General features: G+C 37.0%; 1 protein-coding gene across 1 annotated transcript; it reads left to right on the top strand.

The window, feature by feature from the left end:
- Positions 1-12,127: 12,127 nt before the first annotated feature.
- Positions 12,128-18,666, top strand: LOC123980595 (GTPase IMAP family member 9-like). The gene is made up of 2 exons (XM_046065059.1): positions 12,128-12,169; positions 16,920-18,666. The coding sequence occupies exons 1-2, from the start codon at positions 12,154-12,156 to the stop codon at positions 17,996-17,998; spliced, it is 1,095 nt and encodes a 364-aa protein (XP_045921015.1). The 5' UTR covers positions 12,128-12,153; the 3' UTR covers positions 17,999-18,666.
- The last annotated feature ends 333 nt before the right edge of the window (positions 18,667-18,999 follow it).

Here is an 18,999-nt window from a genome sequence, read left to right as displayed (position 1 = left end):
CTGCAACTTTGGGGGCAATTGTAACACTGTTTTACAATTGCCTCCAAGCCACATGGCCCAATGTAAGCAGCTTGTTTGTCTGTTTTGACACAGACCCTTTGTGAAAATGAACATATTTCACTAAATATAAATGTAAAACTACATTAAAAATGGTGTACTAAAATAAATGAATTTGTTCTAGTTTAAACAAATCACCAATTAACTATAGGCCAACATTCTTTGTATAAAATAATGTGTGAATATTATATAGGCCTAAGTCTGCAAAAGTTCATTTCATTGTCAGTTTGTCTGTATAGGGGACTTAAAGTAGTTGATTGTATAAGACCCAGCAAAACCAAAGAGAATGATTAGTTCACTTGTAAAAAGCAATTTTATGAAGATAGAACAGAGAACTTAGCAGAGGATGCCTGACATCCAAATTATTTATAACCATATAAAAACCGCTAAGTAATTACTTTGAGGTAGGCTTTTACTTGAGATACAGTGGGTTAATATGACTTATTTTTCAGTGCTACGATTGCCCTCACACACTGTTACAATTGCCCCCGCCAAGGGGCTGACTTCTTGCATTTAATTAAATATTTTAGTCTTGTTCTTATAATTAAAATATATATCAATTGTATTATTAATTAATGCACACATATGTTTCTTGTATCAAAAGATGACTAGTGGATCTCAAGTAGTTTATGAGGTATTTAGGAAAATGTAACAAATGTTACAGTTGCCCCCAGTCTTCCCTACGTTATTTTTTATAATAGCAATGTGTGGAAATTATATTACTGGGTTGAGCAAATAAATAAAAAACAAAATACATATACATAAGCCCCCTGCGATGGACTGGCGACCTGTCCACGGTGTACTGCACCTTTTGCCCGATGTCAGCTGGGATTGGCTCCAGCCCCCCTCGACCCTGTACACAGGATAAGCAGTTGACAATGGATGAATGGATATACATAAGCCATAATGATAATAGTAATACTAATAATATTAAAAGACCATACATAAAAGATTAAATGTAAGAGGACACAATTTTCTGCCATAACACAAAGCACCAAAGTACAAGCGCACCTTTCTTTAAACGGGAAATGACACTGATTGGTGTATTGCGTGTTATGCCCTACACACCCATGAGTAATTCACATAACTAACACACTTTTGAACCATGCGCCAGGCGAACAGACAATTTTTTTTGCCGTCAAACTAGCCAAATTGGAGTTTGACACACCCCAAACGCAACTGCGCCATGCCCTTCACGCCATAAAGGGCCCTGTGTATTGATATATAAATATATATATAAAGATTTGCCCCCTCGCCATTTTCTACTGCTCCCTCAGTCACTTCATCCTGGTGCCGGGCCTGTCTGGAGGTGGTGTTCTGGCTCTGGGAACGTCTCCTCTGCTAACCCGGAACTTAGCTAATGTTAGTTAAATTACTTGCTGTGTTGTTCGCTTTATATCATGATTTTTGTCATGGTGATGACAGATTTCTCCACAATCGCTTACTCCACCTTTAATAGTTGATGCTCGAGAAAGTTTCTGAGTTTTAGTGGTGTTACCTAGGTGTAACGCTACTATCTGTATTTGTTTGCGTTACAAACATATCCGTAGGCAACTCTGATTGAACCTAAAGTGGCTGTGGTTTATGCTAGAAATTGTTAGATATTATCAGTGTCATGGTAATTTAATTGTGTGTTCTGTCCAACACGTGCAACAGCTTACAACAACCTTAGACAGGTTAGATATACAGTATCTTTTCTTTTTATGCACAAGGAAACAAAGTAGGTCAGGGGCTGCCACCAAACTACAGTACTGCAATAATCCTCTCAACTTAACCGCAGGTTCCTGTTTTTCTGCAAGAAGTGTGAATTCAGCTTCGGGCAACTCGCACGCAATGAATGTGAAACTCATGTCATCAATTTTCTCACTGAAAAAAAATTCATAAGTGTTGGTTTCCGAAACACAGGAGCTATTAAAGTCTAGGAGTTTACAACTGAATTAAAATAAATTAATTTGTCATTGAAGTGAGAACGTGGTTACTTTCCTAAACAAAAGACACAAAAGAGGAGGGAAAACTATAATTGTGCCTACATGTGTTGACTCAGCAGGGTTGATATTAACTGAGAAAAGTTGATCTACAGGAGAAAACATATCTGACAGGGGGCTGAAGCTACCCTTAAATGGTCTTAAGCCACCCCAAATAGTAATAACAAAACATGTACTCAACAAAGACAAGCAAAAATATTGATAAATACCACAGAATAACACAAATATAAATTTTATTTATTGGCTTAAAATAATCGTTGTTTCTGCTGCTTTACAATTTAAATCCCTACTATGGTTGGACACCTGAACCCTGAGGAAGGTTGCATTTTGAGCTGCCGAGCAACTTTACTACACACACATGGACTGAGACACACAGGTGAACGGTGAAGGAAGATTCAGGTAGTGAGTGATACAGAGTGAAATTGTAATTTGTTGTTAATGACTGTTGCTGAACTTAAAGTGGTCACAGTATGCTCATTTTCAGGTTCAAAATTTTATTTAGGGGTTGTACCAGAACAGGTTTATGTGGTTTCATTTTCAAAAGCCTTTGGGAGCCGTTTGGACATTCCTACATGCAGATACTGGATGAATAATGGCAGGCTGTGTGGTTTATTGCAGAGAGAACCTCCACAAAGTCCGTGTTCTAGTTGGTGAGTGAAATTCCAGTATTTTATTTATGTGTTAACAATATTTAACAGGTATCGCTGTCGGCATATAGCTTGTTAGCTTAGCTTGTTACATTAAATAGCCAGATCCGAGCAGTCCCAAGCTGCTAACGATACTAAGTTAACGGGAGTTAGTGTTCTATCCGCATCTTTTAAGGAGTCAAAGTCAGCAAGAAGAGAGAGGCCTAAATGTATTAGGTTAACCTTACTGTTAGACATTAGGATTATAATGCTTTGAAGAAAAAGTGTCTGTGTGAAGTTGTAAAGTAAAGGCTCAGCTCTCAGTTAGCTGATGTTATGGTAACGGTAAACTTTACAAACAGGCGATTTGGCCTTGTACTGTAACGGAGTCACTGTTCAAATAGATACTAGTCAGAGGTAGTACAGTTCAGTAAGAAATATAAAATAAGAATAAACATTCAATAAGATCTGACTTGAGTAGTCAACAGGTGTCTTGCAGCATGAATTATTATTGACCCAGCAGCAAACCGTATATTGCACTTATTAGTAAACGGTGTATTTCACACTGCCACCCCTAATTACTGTCACATGCCAGAGAGGTTTTCATGCTGAGGCGATCTCAGAGTTCAGTAGTTTTTTGGCACTTAGGAAGAAGCTGCTTAACTGTCTACCCATTGTTGTCTTTACAGGTGCCAGAGGAACTGATTGCAGAACCCTCCAGATGTGATTTGCTGTGTCCAGCTCTACAGGAGATAACAGCTCCAGCTTCCAGCTCTTCAGCTCCTGCATTGCGCAGCCTTTTCTTTTTACTCACAACACCTGAACACTACTGACGTGAAATTATGACACTGGGTTCTTATCAACAGATTCTATCATTATAATAACTCAACACATTTCAAGTCTTACAAAAGTACCTTTTACATTTGTAACATTTTAATATTGATGTTTTCATGAATGTAAGACAAAAGTTTAATTTATTAAAGTATTAAACTACCTCTGGTGTGGTTTACATGGTGTAGAATGCAAAAGTGCATTCAATCAGCTCTGAGACCTCAGAGTTTGCAACGTCACAATAGATACCACCTAGTGGGATTCACAATTACTCTGTGCAGATTAATCTTTGTTTCACCACTTACCCACAGGTTGGTTTGGATGTGCCCACATTATTCTGTGTTTAAACTAGACTTAAATCAGAGCAGCAAACAAGGCACTCTTCTGAAACTTCAGGCTCTGTTATACAGTATATGGGTACTAGGTGTATGGCTTCTTATCTATCTTAAAGTATAAGGTAGAAAGTAAAAATACTCCTGCACACACAGAAATACACTGCATAATTACTTTTCAACATTTCATGTGAAACATGTTGGGAGTATTTTCAGTTTTTAACTTATACTAGACTGATGTTCTTTAGCAAGAGTTCAGTTTTAATGTTTCATGTTTTATCTGTGGTATACGATTAGCTTTTCAGTAAGTAGTAAAGACAGGAAGTGCTAATATATATAGAATTTATTACAATGTGAACCATAAACAATATCTTTTTTTAAATGGACCTACAAATATGGACAATATTTAAATCTCAAATTAAACCGAAGGAGAGAACGCCTTTCCACATCAGTCTACGCTAACAGCAATGCGGAGGCTTCCCAGGTCTCTGCAGCTCTCTGGGCACCAGGTGGGACATCTGATCCACAGTGTGACTCTGGGAGGAAAATGTGTAATAAATGCATCAGGTGATGATAAATTAAACAACAATAAAGTAAACAATTCAGATGAGTCTATAGAAATAGAATATTGTGGAGAAGTTACTTTTCTAATGAAATTTAATTCAAGAAGTGAATCTTTGATAAATTATAGATTCATTACACAAAGTGAAGCATTTCAAACCCTTTTTTGTTTTCATCTTGATGATTACGGTTTACAGCTCATGGAAATAAAAACTCCACTATCTCAAAATGTATAAACATTTTAGAATAAAAATACATTTCTGTATTATAAATTATACAGACTGGAGAAGAGCTCTCTAATCAGATAATTAACTCACATTAACTTTTCCTCAATATTCTAATTTTTTGAGATGGTCCTCTAAAAGATGCCTCAGTGTTTTAATGTTGACAGCACAATTATGTCACATACGTGGGAGAAAATGGAATAAGGGAGACTTTAAATGTTTTTGTGTTGTCCTCATAAGACAGACAATTATATATCAGCTGTCAAATGTCCAGTAGCTAAGTTGTCCTAGTAACGTTACTTACAGTTTAAGCTTTGAGTAGCAGACGTGGAGGCATCAGAACCTCAACTAGAACCGATCACTAAAATGTTGTGACAAATATAAAAAGTACCTGTCTCTCTCAAGTGTCCTATTCCAGACAATAATCCCACAAAGCCCTGCCAATAGCAGCAACTTTACTCAAAATAGCGGTGTGGGGAATAAAATAACGCGATAACAGCCATGGCTAACGTTTTACAAGTTATACAACTTCCATCATGTGACTAAGGACTCTACCGCTAGCACATTTATAGTTAAGTATAATGTCAATAACAGATATGTGAGTAATTTTAATATTTTCATTCATATATTTTTTAGAACTTAATTTTGCACATAGCTATCACAATTCGATCAGTTGCTAAGATGCAATGGTCAAAACTAAAGCCACTTTTTCAAAACACTTCACACAGTCTGCATTACCAACATGCATCTAGGCCAAACAGTCAAGCTCACTTCCAAAATTCACGCGAACCACCAAAACACTTCATACAAGTCTCAAAATAAACTCATTCAACCAAAACACTGACAACAATTCTCACTCAGAAGGCATACACTGTCTATCATAACACACTGACCTACAAAACACCAACAACAGGAAGAAAAACGTAAATTTGATGAAATTTTATCTTCAAAATGGGAGTTTTTCATATAAATCAGTATTTCGTTATAGAAAACAGTTGTTCTCAGTCACTCAGTCTCAGAATTGAAATTCTATTTGTTCAACCTCCACATCATCTAGTCACTTGTGCATCACGTAAAAGCAATTTCTCAGTCTCTTGAGAAATTGCAAATTGAACATGCTTTGACAGATTTATGCAAATGATTATGACACCAAGAAATGTTAACTATCAAATGAAAATGCTTTGAGAAAGGTGTATTTGAAAAATAAGAAAACATGCAATGCAACTAGAGTTTTCCCTCATATAAAAAAGACATTTCCCCCGTAAAGTGGAGCAGAAAATGTCCCCAGAATACAGGAAATTACCAGTTTAATGCTCTAAAACTTCTGGGGGATGACCCACAGAACCCCTCACATATATTTCAGCATCAAATATTTAATCTAAATAGTGCTAAAAAAATTATTGTCTTGTTCTCATGCATCGTCACATCTCATGACCCAAATGTATCATCACGCCACTAATCTGAGCCCTTATGTCCCCACCACTTTTCAACACAAAGTGAAGCCTTGACTGATCCGCTCCGCTCTGCACCAGCTCCTCTCTAGTAGGCCTACTTACTCTGTCCACCAATTAGTGAACACTTCTGCTAGGCGTTGTATGCATGCTACATTCTCATTAGGGGCTGAGCACCCCTAAAGGTCTGATCCTAGACTCGCCCCTGGTATTACTCAAGTAACTGTAGGGATACTTTACTTCAGTATTTCCATTGTGGCAAATAATGTACTTTTTACTCCACTAAATAATTTCATACTTTTAGTTGCTAGTTACTTTGCAGATTTGGATTATTTAGGCCTACTACCTCCAATCAACTGCTATGGTCCTAGTTTTTAGTTTTTGTTCAGTTTCTAGTTAGATTTATTTATTTTCTTTTCTTCCTCTTGGGTGTCCTTATGTTTTGTTTTGCAGTGGTAGAAAGTAGCCTAACTAAGAAATGAGTTTCCTCAAGTAGCCTAGATGTAGAGGTAGGCTACTCGTACTTTACTTGAGTAGCTATTTTCATTGTGGCACATAAAGTACTTTGTGCTCCACCACTTTTTTTTCATAAAGTCCTTGTTCTGTTCATACAAAGGTTTAACTTAAACTAATGTGACACTTCAGCATTCTGTATTAGACAAATCAAGTGAGTATATCTTCCAAAGTAAGGGTCCTTTTAGTACCAATTTTCATCTCTCCTTATCTCTCCAAAACAATGATGTGAAAACTCCATAAGTTACAGTATATCTGGACAGTATACAGTTCGTTTATACAGTATCAACAGTATTTATGTCTTCATATTGTTTTCCTTTTATTGCTGTTATAAATTGTCAATGTCAATGGTATTATATTATTTGTTCTGTCCAACACTTGCAACAGCTTACAACAACCTTAGACAGGTTAGATATGTCTACTGTGACACCTACAAATGTGTTGTCACAATTGTTAAGATATTTTGTGTAATAGCCTGTAAAAAAGGGGCATAATGTGAAAGAATTTTGAACGGGGTTTGAGTAGTATTTTTGAGGGTGTAATTGCTTAACGACGCCACAAGAGAGAGTATCCACTTATGTGAGCGCTAGTAGGGCTGCGCGATGCTTCCACTCCTCAGACAGAGAACAGCCTGCTGAACGATCATAAGTGACATCTCCTGTCTTTGCTTTTCCTGTACGAAACAGGACACAATATCTGTTCACAGGTAACTCTTGCTTGATGCCTGTAACTATTATGCACTAGGCAACAAAGTAGGTCAGGGGCTGTCAACCAAAGTGGTTAACTTCACCAGTCTTGCAATAATCATCTTATCTTAACCGCCGTTTCCTGTTGTGCAGGTGGTGTTAACTCCAGCTTCCGTTTTAGCTGCCAACTCGCACGCAATGAGTGTGGAACCTCATGGACTCAATGTGTTTGTTTCCAGTCTCCACCTCCTGTCTCATCTAGTAGGCCACAGTTAAGAGTTTCTGTTTGTCAGACAGCGATATGATCATATCAGCAGAGCAATAATGCAGACAAATGCACAGCAGGGTATGGTGCAGGTAGACGTCTCAAAAATATTAGGAATTCTCATTAAATGACGACGTTATTCTCGTAATATTTCAACTTTTTTCTCGACATGTCAGAGAACACTGATATTTGGGATAGATTTTGAATGTGCAGAAAGCTTCGAACATGAGCAGAAAACTTGCTGAAACACAGGAGCTATACAACTGAAATAAAATAATTTGTCATTGAAGTGAGAAGGTGCCACATGCACATTGAAGGAGGTGACTTTCCCAAACAAAAGACACAAAAGAGGAGGGAAAACTAAATTGTGCCTATGTGTGTTGACTCATGGGTTGATATTAAATGAGAAAAGTTGATCTACAGGAGAAAACATATCTGCCAGCAGCACAGAATGCCTGAGAGCCTTCATATTCGTTTTTATTTTTGTATTTTGAATTGTCACCTGCCGCCTGACTTTTGTGTTTCCCTTTATAAATTTATAAATAAAGAAATTTCCAATTTCCAATTTTCCAATAATTGGATTTTTAGAGGGGCTGAAGCTGAAGCTACCCCCCCCCCCCCCCCCCCCCCCAAATAGTAATAAGAAAATAATTATTAGATTTTGACTTTTGACATGTACTCAACAAAGACAAGTGAGAATATTGATAAATACCACAGAATAACACAAATATAAATTTAAAAATAAAATAATCGTTTCCGCTGCTTTACTATTTAAATCCCTACTATGGTTGGACACCTGGACGCTGAGGAAGGTTGCATTTTGAGTGAAGGAGGATTGATTCTGGTAGTGAAACAGAGTGTACTAACAGAGTGTAGCAACAGAGAATATTATGCTCATTTTCAGGTTCAAAATTTTATTTAGGGATTGTATCAGAACAGGTTTACGTGGTTTCATTTTCAAAAAACACCGTATTATTGTCATACTGCACACATACTGAGCTGATTTACACAGAGCTTCTTTATGGACAGATTTACTTTTTGCTAAACCGTTAACTGTAGCCTATCTGCCCGTATCTGTGGCCACATAGCCAAACCCGGCAAGAAAACCACCTCCTTTTATTGTTCCAGAGTTTCATCTTACAATAGGGAAGAGGATTAGTGATGAAGTATCAGTGTACACAGAGAAATGCTAGCAATTTTGTAAGCAGTGCAGTGGATAGAGGATTCAAGTTCATCACTAATCAGTTTACAGAGCAGTCACTCAGACAGCAGACCAGATATTTTGATAGAAATACAACAAACATTATATAGAGTTTAAATGATGGGCATTGCAGTCATATTTTTGTAGATACCAGCTAGGGATGGGTATCGCTACGACCGAAACAGCCTAGTATCGAGTAGAATTGAAACGTCTCCAGTCAAACCAGTACTTCCATCGATACCTAGGCCTAGGCTACTTTTTGTAATCAGATCATGGCAAAAAATTACTATTTGTATGGTTTTGCCAACTATTTCACTCCTCTCCCATTCAAATATAAAATAACTCCCACGCTGTAGTCTTTCCCCTTATAGGCTAATACTACCAGTGAGGATGACCTAATTAGGATGGTGAGCTATGTGAAACAATTTCCCAATACTTTTTAAGTAGCAGTTATTTAAACAAGAAAAAAATAAAAATAGATAACCTTGCTTGTCCATAACAACAATAAAAATAATAATAAGCTACCAATCAGGTGACATGTCAACACATCAGTTTTATGCAAGGTATCGAATGAAGTACTCAGTTGGAATCGGTTTTACTTTAAGGGTACTGGGTTTGGTACTGGTATCGTAAAATTTTAAACTATATCCAAACCTACTCAGTATGATTATAAAGGCCAATACAGTTTTTTTCTTCTTTTTTTAAATTAGACTGTGACAGTTATGTTCCTCCTTTTAACTTAAAACAAGACAAGGACTGAAAAAAATGCCCTTCAATACTTGAGTGATTAGAGAAAAGTAAAATCACACATTGAAGAAATGATTGCAAAGCATTAAATCATAAAATCGAATTATGAGGGAACAAATAAACATACTTCAAATCAAATTCAATCTTGACGATTACATTAATTAATTAAAATAATTGGTGAAATTATGTGCAGATCTCAAATACTGCATAGAGAATATGGCTGTGTCAGCTGAAATGATGATAATAATATAATTAGAGGCTTACTACATGTATACTTACTGAAAACAGTTTTTGTTCAGGCAGAAATCTCACCACAAATGTTCACTTCAGCACCAGCACATTTTCATAATAACAATAACTGCGGGTGGTGGGTTATCACCACAAGAATGAAATATGTTTTATTGATAATAATGCATTTATTTATCATGTAAACTCATCTAAAAAGTTTTGTTATTCATGTAAGACAGTAAGTAAAGTGTTGTACCTAATCCCATTTAAGAGTCTGGGCCTTGGGCCAGGGTCATCTGTACCCTTTGACCTCCCCTGACGGCGTGCGTGCCATAGGATAATGTCTAATCTAGACAGTCCATCAGCATTTTTGTGCTTAACAACAAATTATAGTTGTATATCACTTAGACAAATGGACAGACAAATAAGTAAAACCAAACCCTTTGGACAGCTTCAACTGTAAGAAAGAAAAGGGAAATGTTTTTTGCATATTTCGTGTTCTACTGAATTAGAACTACTCTCTAAATAAATAGTGGTAACTAACCCATGATATTATTAGGATGGAAATTACTATACTACTATTACTTATAATGTAAATTGTGGAATGTTAATTGTGGCAGTAAGACAACGATTTCCTACATTTTGATTCTTTTCTCCCATAAACATGACAGCAGTTACAGCTGACGCATTAATGCTGAGAAAACAACATACTATGTTCAGCAGTAAAGACAAATTCAGCCATTAGCTTAATGATTGACTATGCACATGTACATAATGTAAGCAAGCTATGCCAATATTTATCAAGAATAATGCACTTTAGTCTTTTGACCAAAGCAGACTGTATTTGTAAATATTTGACAAGTATGATTTGGGTTGTTCCTTTGATGAAACGCACAAAGGTTGAGTTTCTACAAGATACCTTCAACCCCCCTCCCAGATTCAGAGAGACGCAGATGATTTCAAACAGTCGCAGGTTAATCATTGTCAACCTCAAAGTATATTTATATATAGTATCTGAAAAGTAAATTAATTAAGGCTATTAAATTGCTACACACAGTACAGAGCTGCTCATTTATGACAAAACCAGATTATTGTGAAGTAACAAGTGTAGCTGCTGTACTAAGAGTAAATAATGATTGGGTGAAATCTGTTCAGTGGCAAATATCTTAATATAAAAACCTCTATAAGAATAACTGTTCATCTGTGCTATTTCTTCAGGAACCTTCAAAGACAAATTAGAGAATTTAAATATCCTCTTCATAATATTCACCGATTATAGTCAGAATTGTAAATTATACTTTTATACTAATATTTCATATTATATTTCCTTTTACTTTACTATATTTCAGCTTGTTGGTTGACAGCTGACTTGAATAATATAAGGTCCAGCTGCAGCTGACCTGCCACCAAGTCGCGCATTCACGCCAAGGATGGTGCATTCAGTAACTCAGTACCGCAGCGTTACTTGGATTAGTAACTGTAATACTGTTTTGAAAATAGTAATCCGTTACACTACTAGTTACTGGGAAAATTAGTAAATGTAAAATGAGAAAAGTAATATTAGTACAGTTTCTGCCCAACACTGCTAACAGTAGCCTAACTATGAAATTAGTTTTAATTTAATTTAATTAAATGAATATTGTACTCTTCTGTGCAACCAAAATAAACATAAAGATTTTTTTAACAATTAAATGTACTGACAAATTAAACACAATCAGCAACAGAAGACAACTTCCTTAAAAGAGAAGCGTGTAACAAGATTTAGACTGAACACACAGCTCCACACTGCTGTCTGACCCTAACTGGTCCACTGACCCCATAGATGTCATTTACACTGGGGATGCTGGGGACATGTCCCCACCACATTTTGAAATGGCTGATTTTGTCCACATCACTTTTTGTATATATTTTAAGTATTTGTTAAAAACGTTCTGAAAAACAGCACCAAGAAATCTTAACTAACAAATGAAAATCGTCTGAGAAAAGGTTGATTTGCACAATAAGAAAACATGCAATGCAATATAGTTTTCCCTTGCATAGAAAATACATTTCCACTGTAAATTGGAGCAGAAAATGTCTCCAGAATGCAGGAAATTACCAGTTTAAAGCTCTAAATCTTCTGGGGGAGTACCCCCATACCACACTCACATATATTTCAGCTTCAAATATTTAATCTAAATAGTGCTAAAAATCTTCTTGCCTTGTTCTTGTGCATATTCTGTCCACCAATTAGTGCACACTTTTGCAAGGCATTGTATGCATGCTACATTCTCATTAGGGGCTGAGCACCCCGAAAGGTCTGATCCTAGAATTGCCCCTGTTAGTAACTAATGCAGCTATTTGTGGGTGTGGTTTGGGCCATTTTAAAAAGGAGCTTCAGCAGACACCCTGAACTCTGTCTTCATTGTCATTTCAGCCTCAGCACTTTCTACTCTTTAACTCAAACATGACCAACAACTCAGGTAAGTTATGATACTGAATGTTATGTATGGATGTTTTAATGTGCAATTACTTTTTGATCACAGCTAAATCAAATTTTATGTAACACTAATGTATAATGTAGCTCCTATACTTTTATAGACACATACTTTGTGGAACTGCATATTTAGCCTAATATTTTGTATGTCTTACTTAACTTTTGTTCCAAGATGACAATCTAACTACAAATTCTGGAGCAGGTTACTTTTATACATTTATAAGATTCAGTTAAAAATATTGATTTCTTGGTCACTGGGAAAATCAAGTCATCTTTTTGAGATGAATGCCATTTTGGTTGGAAGAATCTTGAGTCCTCTTTTGAAGGATGGTTCAGAAGATGTGCTTTTAATTGAGCTACTATTAGTTTTGTACCTTTAGAAACCATCATACATGCATACACATCCTACATTTCAAAATCTATGTTTTGTTCTCCAGCGATTTCGGAGTTAGGCCAATATTACTTACTTTTCTTTTGTGCTGCTGTTATTTAGCTTACCAGGGGCGGACTGGCCACTGGTCCATTTCAGGCCGAACCGGCCAGGGGTCAGGAGTTTTTATTTTTTAGTTTGTGTTTTACTTTATGATCCGGTGTCGTGCAGAAAAGTGATCGTCCGCCGAAAACTGGAGCTGTATTGCCCAGTAACAACAAACGCAACTACATGTATAGTGAATGGAAGTCGCTAAAGAGCGAGCTATATCCTTTTCGTATCATCATGGTTGAGATTCACATGCGCTGTATTGATCACCGCCAATCAAGGCTCAACATAACTGTCCGACCTGCAGCCTCTACCGCTCCTCTGTGTCTGCAGAGCGCCTCCACACACGCGCGCACACACAGGGATCGAAGTCAGCCAGCTGATCAGCGATCAGACATTGACGACAACTACGCTGGTTAGTGTATGTAGGTGGTGCAATAAAGACTTAGCCAGTAAAAAGCCAATTCTTTACCAACACTCCTGTTTAATAAGCAAAACATGCAAAACATGATGTTCTAATCTGCTCAGTCTCTCATCCACCAGCTGTGTTTTGGTTTTACACAAGCACCGCCTAGTTCAGATAATAGCTTATTGTTACAAACAAGCTAAAGTGAAAGCTCTCTGTCTTTAGTAACTGTTCAGCTTAGTTTGCAACTTAACATGAAAACTTTTGAAACAGACCAGCCCTCCTCTCTACCAGCAGCAGCTGCAGAGGGAGGAGGAGGACGACAGGAGGGACTGAGCTGTTCATTCTTTCTAAACTTCAATCAGTATGTTGATGTCAGGAATATGATTTATTTTACTGACATGTTAGATTTGTTTCCAGTGAGCTAGTAGTGACTTTGCTGTTGTAAATCCTGTTGCTTCTCTAGAAATAACATTTATTTTATTTATAAAGCAGAAATGATGGCCTACTATCAAGTATTTAATTTTGTGTATACTTCACATCAGGACTAATAACAGGGGTGAATGTGGAGAAGTTTAATGTTTCCTAGCAAAAATTACAGTAGGATACAAAATACAAACTGTGATCTAGAGCTTCTAGTGTTCATTAAGCCTTACAAAGAAGTGTTGCATCAAAGACTTTTTTTTTTGTATAATGTAATTTAATAAAATTGGTCTAAAACCGCCACTGGTTGGTAGGCCTACACAGCATGTAAAATAATCTGCCAGTGTTCTGTGTGGTGCTCCGTGGCCTGTCAGACGTGTGGCAGCATGCCGAGGCAGTGTAATGATTTAATAAAATGAACTAATTTTCTGATTGATCACTCTGGATTGGACTATGGGACATAGTAAATTATAAAACTCATGTAGTAAAAGGACTTTGTTAGGCCAATAGCATGTCAGAGTTTGCATTGAAGACAGTTCTGTGTTCACAAATATTTGTTGCAGGGAGAATCAGGGCCAAATGAGACACAGGAAATATCACAGACAGCTCACAAGAGTAACATTAGGATAACTAAATACAATTGTACTGTGGCTAGCTACATTAACTAGCAGCTGTTCCATGGATTTTATGATATTAAGTTAGTTTTGTTCTAGTTATATTATACTCCGTCTCTCTAACTGTGCACCAGAGTTTTCATAATCTCCCCTCTCCAGTCTGTTCTCCATCTTCTGTCACTGCAAATACCCTCTTACAGCCACACTAATAAGTACATTCTGTTATCAAAAGTCATTAGAAATTAGCATTTAAGTGCTTTATTTAAAATTTAAAAAATCTGGTGGGGGATGCCCCCAAACCCCCCTAGCATTTGAGCGCCCCCCTATGTTAATAGTCACTCCTACGCCCCATCAATAGTGATAAATGATTGTAAGTATATATTTATGAACGTTTACAGTCAATCATATTTTCCCAGCAAGCAATTTTGCATTTAAAAGATGTCTAATAGCCATCTAAACACATGTCTAGGCTAAAACAAGGCTAAATTTGGGCTGTCAGTGAAAAGTTAATAGACGTCTAACCATAGCCCAAGAATAAACTAGACATTAAATAGACAGCTTCTGAATGACTATATATAGACAACAGAATAATGTCTAAATAATTATTTGTACTTAAATATAACATGTTCTCATAAATGGCAATCCATCCAAACAAATTAAAGATTCGATTAAAAAAAGGCTTACAACGTAGACAACTTAAGATAACATAACATGATGAAAATTTAAAGGAATTATTGACAAAATATTATATATTATAAATACAGTACAAATATATATATAAGAAAATACAAACAAATTTTACAACTTACGGTAATAAAAATATAAATAATGACAAAATAAGGGATTAGGCTACATCCAAATCTAGATCTTCAAGAGCATCGACTCGGTCTCTCAGTCAGCGGCAGCCTCTCAAGTAATTGGGATCCATAACTGTTGAATATGTAGGAATATTAATGAGTAAACATATATTATATTTCTAATTATTGTTATAATGAAGGCCAACTCCGTCTTTTTTATTTATAACGTTTTTTTCTTCTTAATTTAAAGCCTTCTTTATTACTGACCCATTTATCTCTATGGAATACATAACGATGCTTTAACAGGACACGTTTTAGCCATCATGTTGCATCAGAAAAACCAAATAGACAATCGGGAAAGCTGCTTTTATTCTTTTGTGAGAGCAATGTGCTGTAAGTGTTCTATTCTGAATATTTATTGTTGTGCTTTGTTGACTGCATGCTGGATAATTTGCAATAAATATTAAGTGTCAAAAGTCAAAAACTAGTATTTTCTCATAATGATCTAGTGAGTAAAATATATGTGTGGCTTTCATAACAAATAATAAAAGACTGCACATGTTTCATGTTCACACCCTTTGAATTCAGATAATTAAATGTAAGAGTTTTTAAGGGCATGGGGTATCATGGGGTTACAGTAACGTTAACGCTAAGTTACACTTGTATGCAGCATGTTAAGCTAACTACAACATGCCTTACTCTAGACTGTTACCCGCTGAAATGTCACTGTTCCTACACATGATAACAAATAATGTAGATAAATATGAAGACATGTCAAAACAAAGACACAAAGTAAACGTCCTTTCGCTTCCAATGTTTGCAGGAAACTCTTGCACGTAACGTAGGCTAACTATCGTTTAAAAAATTAAAAATTGCAGATATGTTTATCGCGAGATCTGGCAACTCTGATGTATACTAACTTTCAAGTCTCGTGTTGCCAGTAGTCATGTCTCAGTAGGGCTACATGTGCCACCTAGTGGTTGAAAATAATAATTGCATTTTGTTTTAAATTAAAATGAAAGTTAATGCAGTGAACGTTACAGCGAAAATAAGGATCATTGAAATGTTTAAAATGTTTACATGCATTTGATGACATGATGTCACGCACCTCACAAGCTGCATGGGTGAAAACCTGTAACCTGGTCTGAAACAGGGCTACAGCCAAGCCGTTGATATTAGACCACTGATTGCCTCGATTACGCCGAGTAAAAGCAGACTACACGTAAAAGTTAGCCTGTACAAACCAGAGCTATATCTTGGCTACAGATAGACCATGCCAATAAAATGACACTTAATATCTTGTAGATATTACGGACATTGGAAATATAATGTGATATTAACCATCTCACATGCTGCCTGGACAAAACCCACTATTAATCATTTTTGACCATTTTGACTAAAAGTGGGTTACAAATAGCCGGGCTGACCAGGAGCTAAATCGTGTCTACGCACAGGCTGCGCGTAAAACATGTAAAAGAAATTAAACAAAAAACTTTGTAATCACTGTAGACCTTGCTTACATGATGGAATATCATACTCCTTGCAAGTTGTTTTGGCAAAAACGTCATGTAACCAAATTTAAGGTTATTGTGGCTAGAAGTGGGTTACTCAGGGCTCAAGACTAATGGCGATAGAAAATGTGTTTGGGATGAACAGAAATATTCTCTGGGACGAAAGAGATTGTATGTGTGTTTATTTAATACTATCATAAATGACTATGTCAATGCGCTGACTACAACGGAGCGTCTTCTCATGCTGTTACATAGTCACTATCGCTGACTGGCTGCTAACCTGTTCCATTGATACCCTCAATCATGCTGTGTTACGCTCACACATTGAGCGCCTCACATCAATCTTCTCACGCAGTGAAAAACAAATGTATATTCTGATGTCGTCGACTAGTGGCGAGAATCATCTATTTGAGCGCCCCGGTCAGCTGACAGAGGGCAGAGTTTAAAGTTACATAAAGTACAACCTGATGTAGATTTCTATTGATTGTCACTCTTTCTTCAACACAGGATGCCCCAGAAGAAATGATGAGGAGCTGAGGATAGTGATGGTGGGGAAGACTGGAATTGGGAAGAGTGCCACTGGAAACACCATTCTGGGGCGAGAGGGCTTTCTGTCAAAGTTCAGTGCTACATCTATGACTGTAGACTGTTCCAAGTGCAAAGCTGAGGTGGATGGGCAACTGGTTGCTGTCATTGACACCCCGGGCCTGTTTGACACCAGGTTTGGCATGGAGAAAACAACTAAAGATGTATGCCAGTGCATCTCTTACGCTGCCCCTGGACCCCATGTGTTCCTGGTGGTCATCAAGCTGGACAGATTCACTCCTGAGGAAAAGCAGACGGTGCAAAGGATTCAAGAAATCTTTGGCCAGGCTGCAGACAGATACAGCATGGTTCTCTTTACTAACGGTGACCGTCTTGAAGACACCACTATGGAGGAGTTCTTGAATGACAGCTCAGAACTTAAAGAACTCGTGGCGAGATGTAACGGCCAGTACCATGTCTTCAACAACAAGAAGAAGAATGATCGCTCTCAGGTCACTGAGCTGCTCCAGAAGATCAGAAATATAGTCCAGAGGAACGGAGGAAGTCACTACACCACCGAGATGTTCCAAGAGGCCGAGAGGGCAATCGAAGAGGAGAAAAAACGCATCCTGAAAGAGAAAGAAGAGCAAATACAGAAAGAAAGAGAGGAATGTGAAAGGAAACTTCAGGAAAAATATAAAAAAGAAATAGAGAAAATAAATGAGAATCTCCAGGCTGAAAGAGAGAGGGAGAGGAAAGAGAGAGAGGATGAGAGGAGGAGGGAGAAGGAGGAGATGAATGAGGAAAGAAAGAGGGAGAGGGAAGAGCTACAACGACAGAGAGAGAAAGAGCAGGAGGAGAGAGAAAGGGAGAAGAATGAACTAACTGAACAGTATGAGAAAGAATTGAGAGAGGAAAGACAAAAGTTGCAGTCCAGATATGAAAAGGAGGCCAGGGAGGAAGCTGAGGGGTTTAATCCATTGGCTCTTCTGGTAAATCCTATTGAAGCTATAGCTGGAGGAGTTCTACAATTGACAAGGGCTTTTAAGAGCTTGTACTGAGTGAGTGGTCCCAAATTCCTTTACCTACAGAGGAACCCTCAAGATGTTCCCACACACAGGAACAAAGTATAAATTATAAAGAAAAAATTTAATCCACAGAAATATAATCACAATTAATTTTTTCCCCCATTATCTGAGTGAATGATGAAGCTAATTTTATTTGTTGTTGAGTTGAGCTATATACTACATGTTAGTAAGGCCAAGTCACTCATCATAACATAGTCTCAAATTGCCATCTAGTTTTTACATAAGTATGTGAATATGGCCTAAGGATATATTCAGTGTGTTTATCAACATTAACAGTATAAAATGTTGCATATAATTTACATTTTAAGATCATATCATTTTTTTGTATTTTAAATCACTGCCCTTTGTTTTCTGCAGACTAATAGTCTCCATAATTAGAATGAGATCTCATTGGACTCATTCTTCTGTTGCTTTTGTCTTTTGCTAAGAGCCACCTAGTGGGTTCACAATATAAATAGTATATACCATTTTCATCTCAAGTATACCTAATTGAATTTATTGTAACTGTAGCAGTTTGTCCTTCATTCCTTAAGTTCATGGTTTATATTTACATATGCCACTCAAGAACAACTATGTGTGCATGTACAGGGGATGGCGATGGTGCAGTGGATAACACACATGCCTTTTGTGTGAGAGATCTGGGTTTGATTCCCACTGTGACACATCCACCAATGTGTCCCTGAGCAAAGCACTTAACCCCTAGTTGCTTCAGAGGCGTGCGACCTCTCACCTATATAGCAATTGTAAGTCTCTTTGGATAAAAGTGTCAGCTAAAGGAATTAATGTAATGTGTTAAAGTGAACTAGAAATAAAGATGTCATATTAAGACCAAACCTTTGTCAAAGTAATAATTAACTGTCCAATCAAGAGTTCACAAGTCAATGCTTTTTCAGGAACTTAGGAGTCTTATACTGAACTACTGGCAAAATGTTTGTTCCACGCACGGGACTGGGGTTCGTTATAAAAAAATGACA

This window comes from Micropterus dolomieu, linkage group LG12 (assembly GCF_021292245.1).
Source record: "Micropterus dolomieu isolate WLL.071019.BEF.003 ecotype Adirondacks linkage group LG12, ASM2129224v1, whole genome shotgun sequence".
Taxonomy (NCBI): domain Eukaryota; kingdom Metazoa; phylum Chordata; class Actinopteri; order Centrarchiformes; family Centrarchidae; genus Micropterus; species Micropterus dolomieu.
The sequence above is the reverse complement of the archived record's forward strand: the minus strand, read 5'-3'. Positions and strand labels throughout refer to the sequence as shown.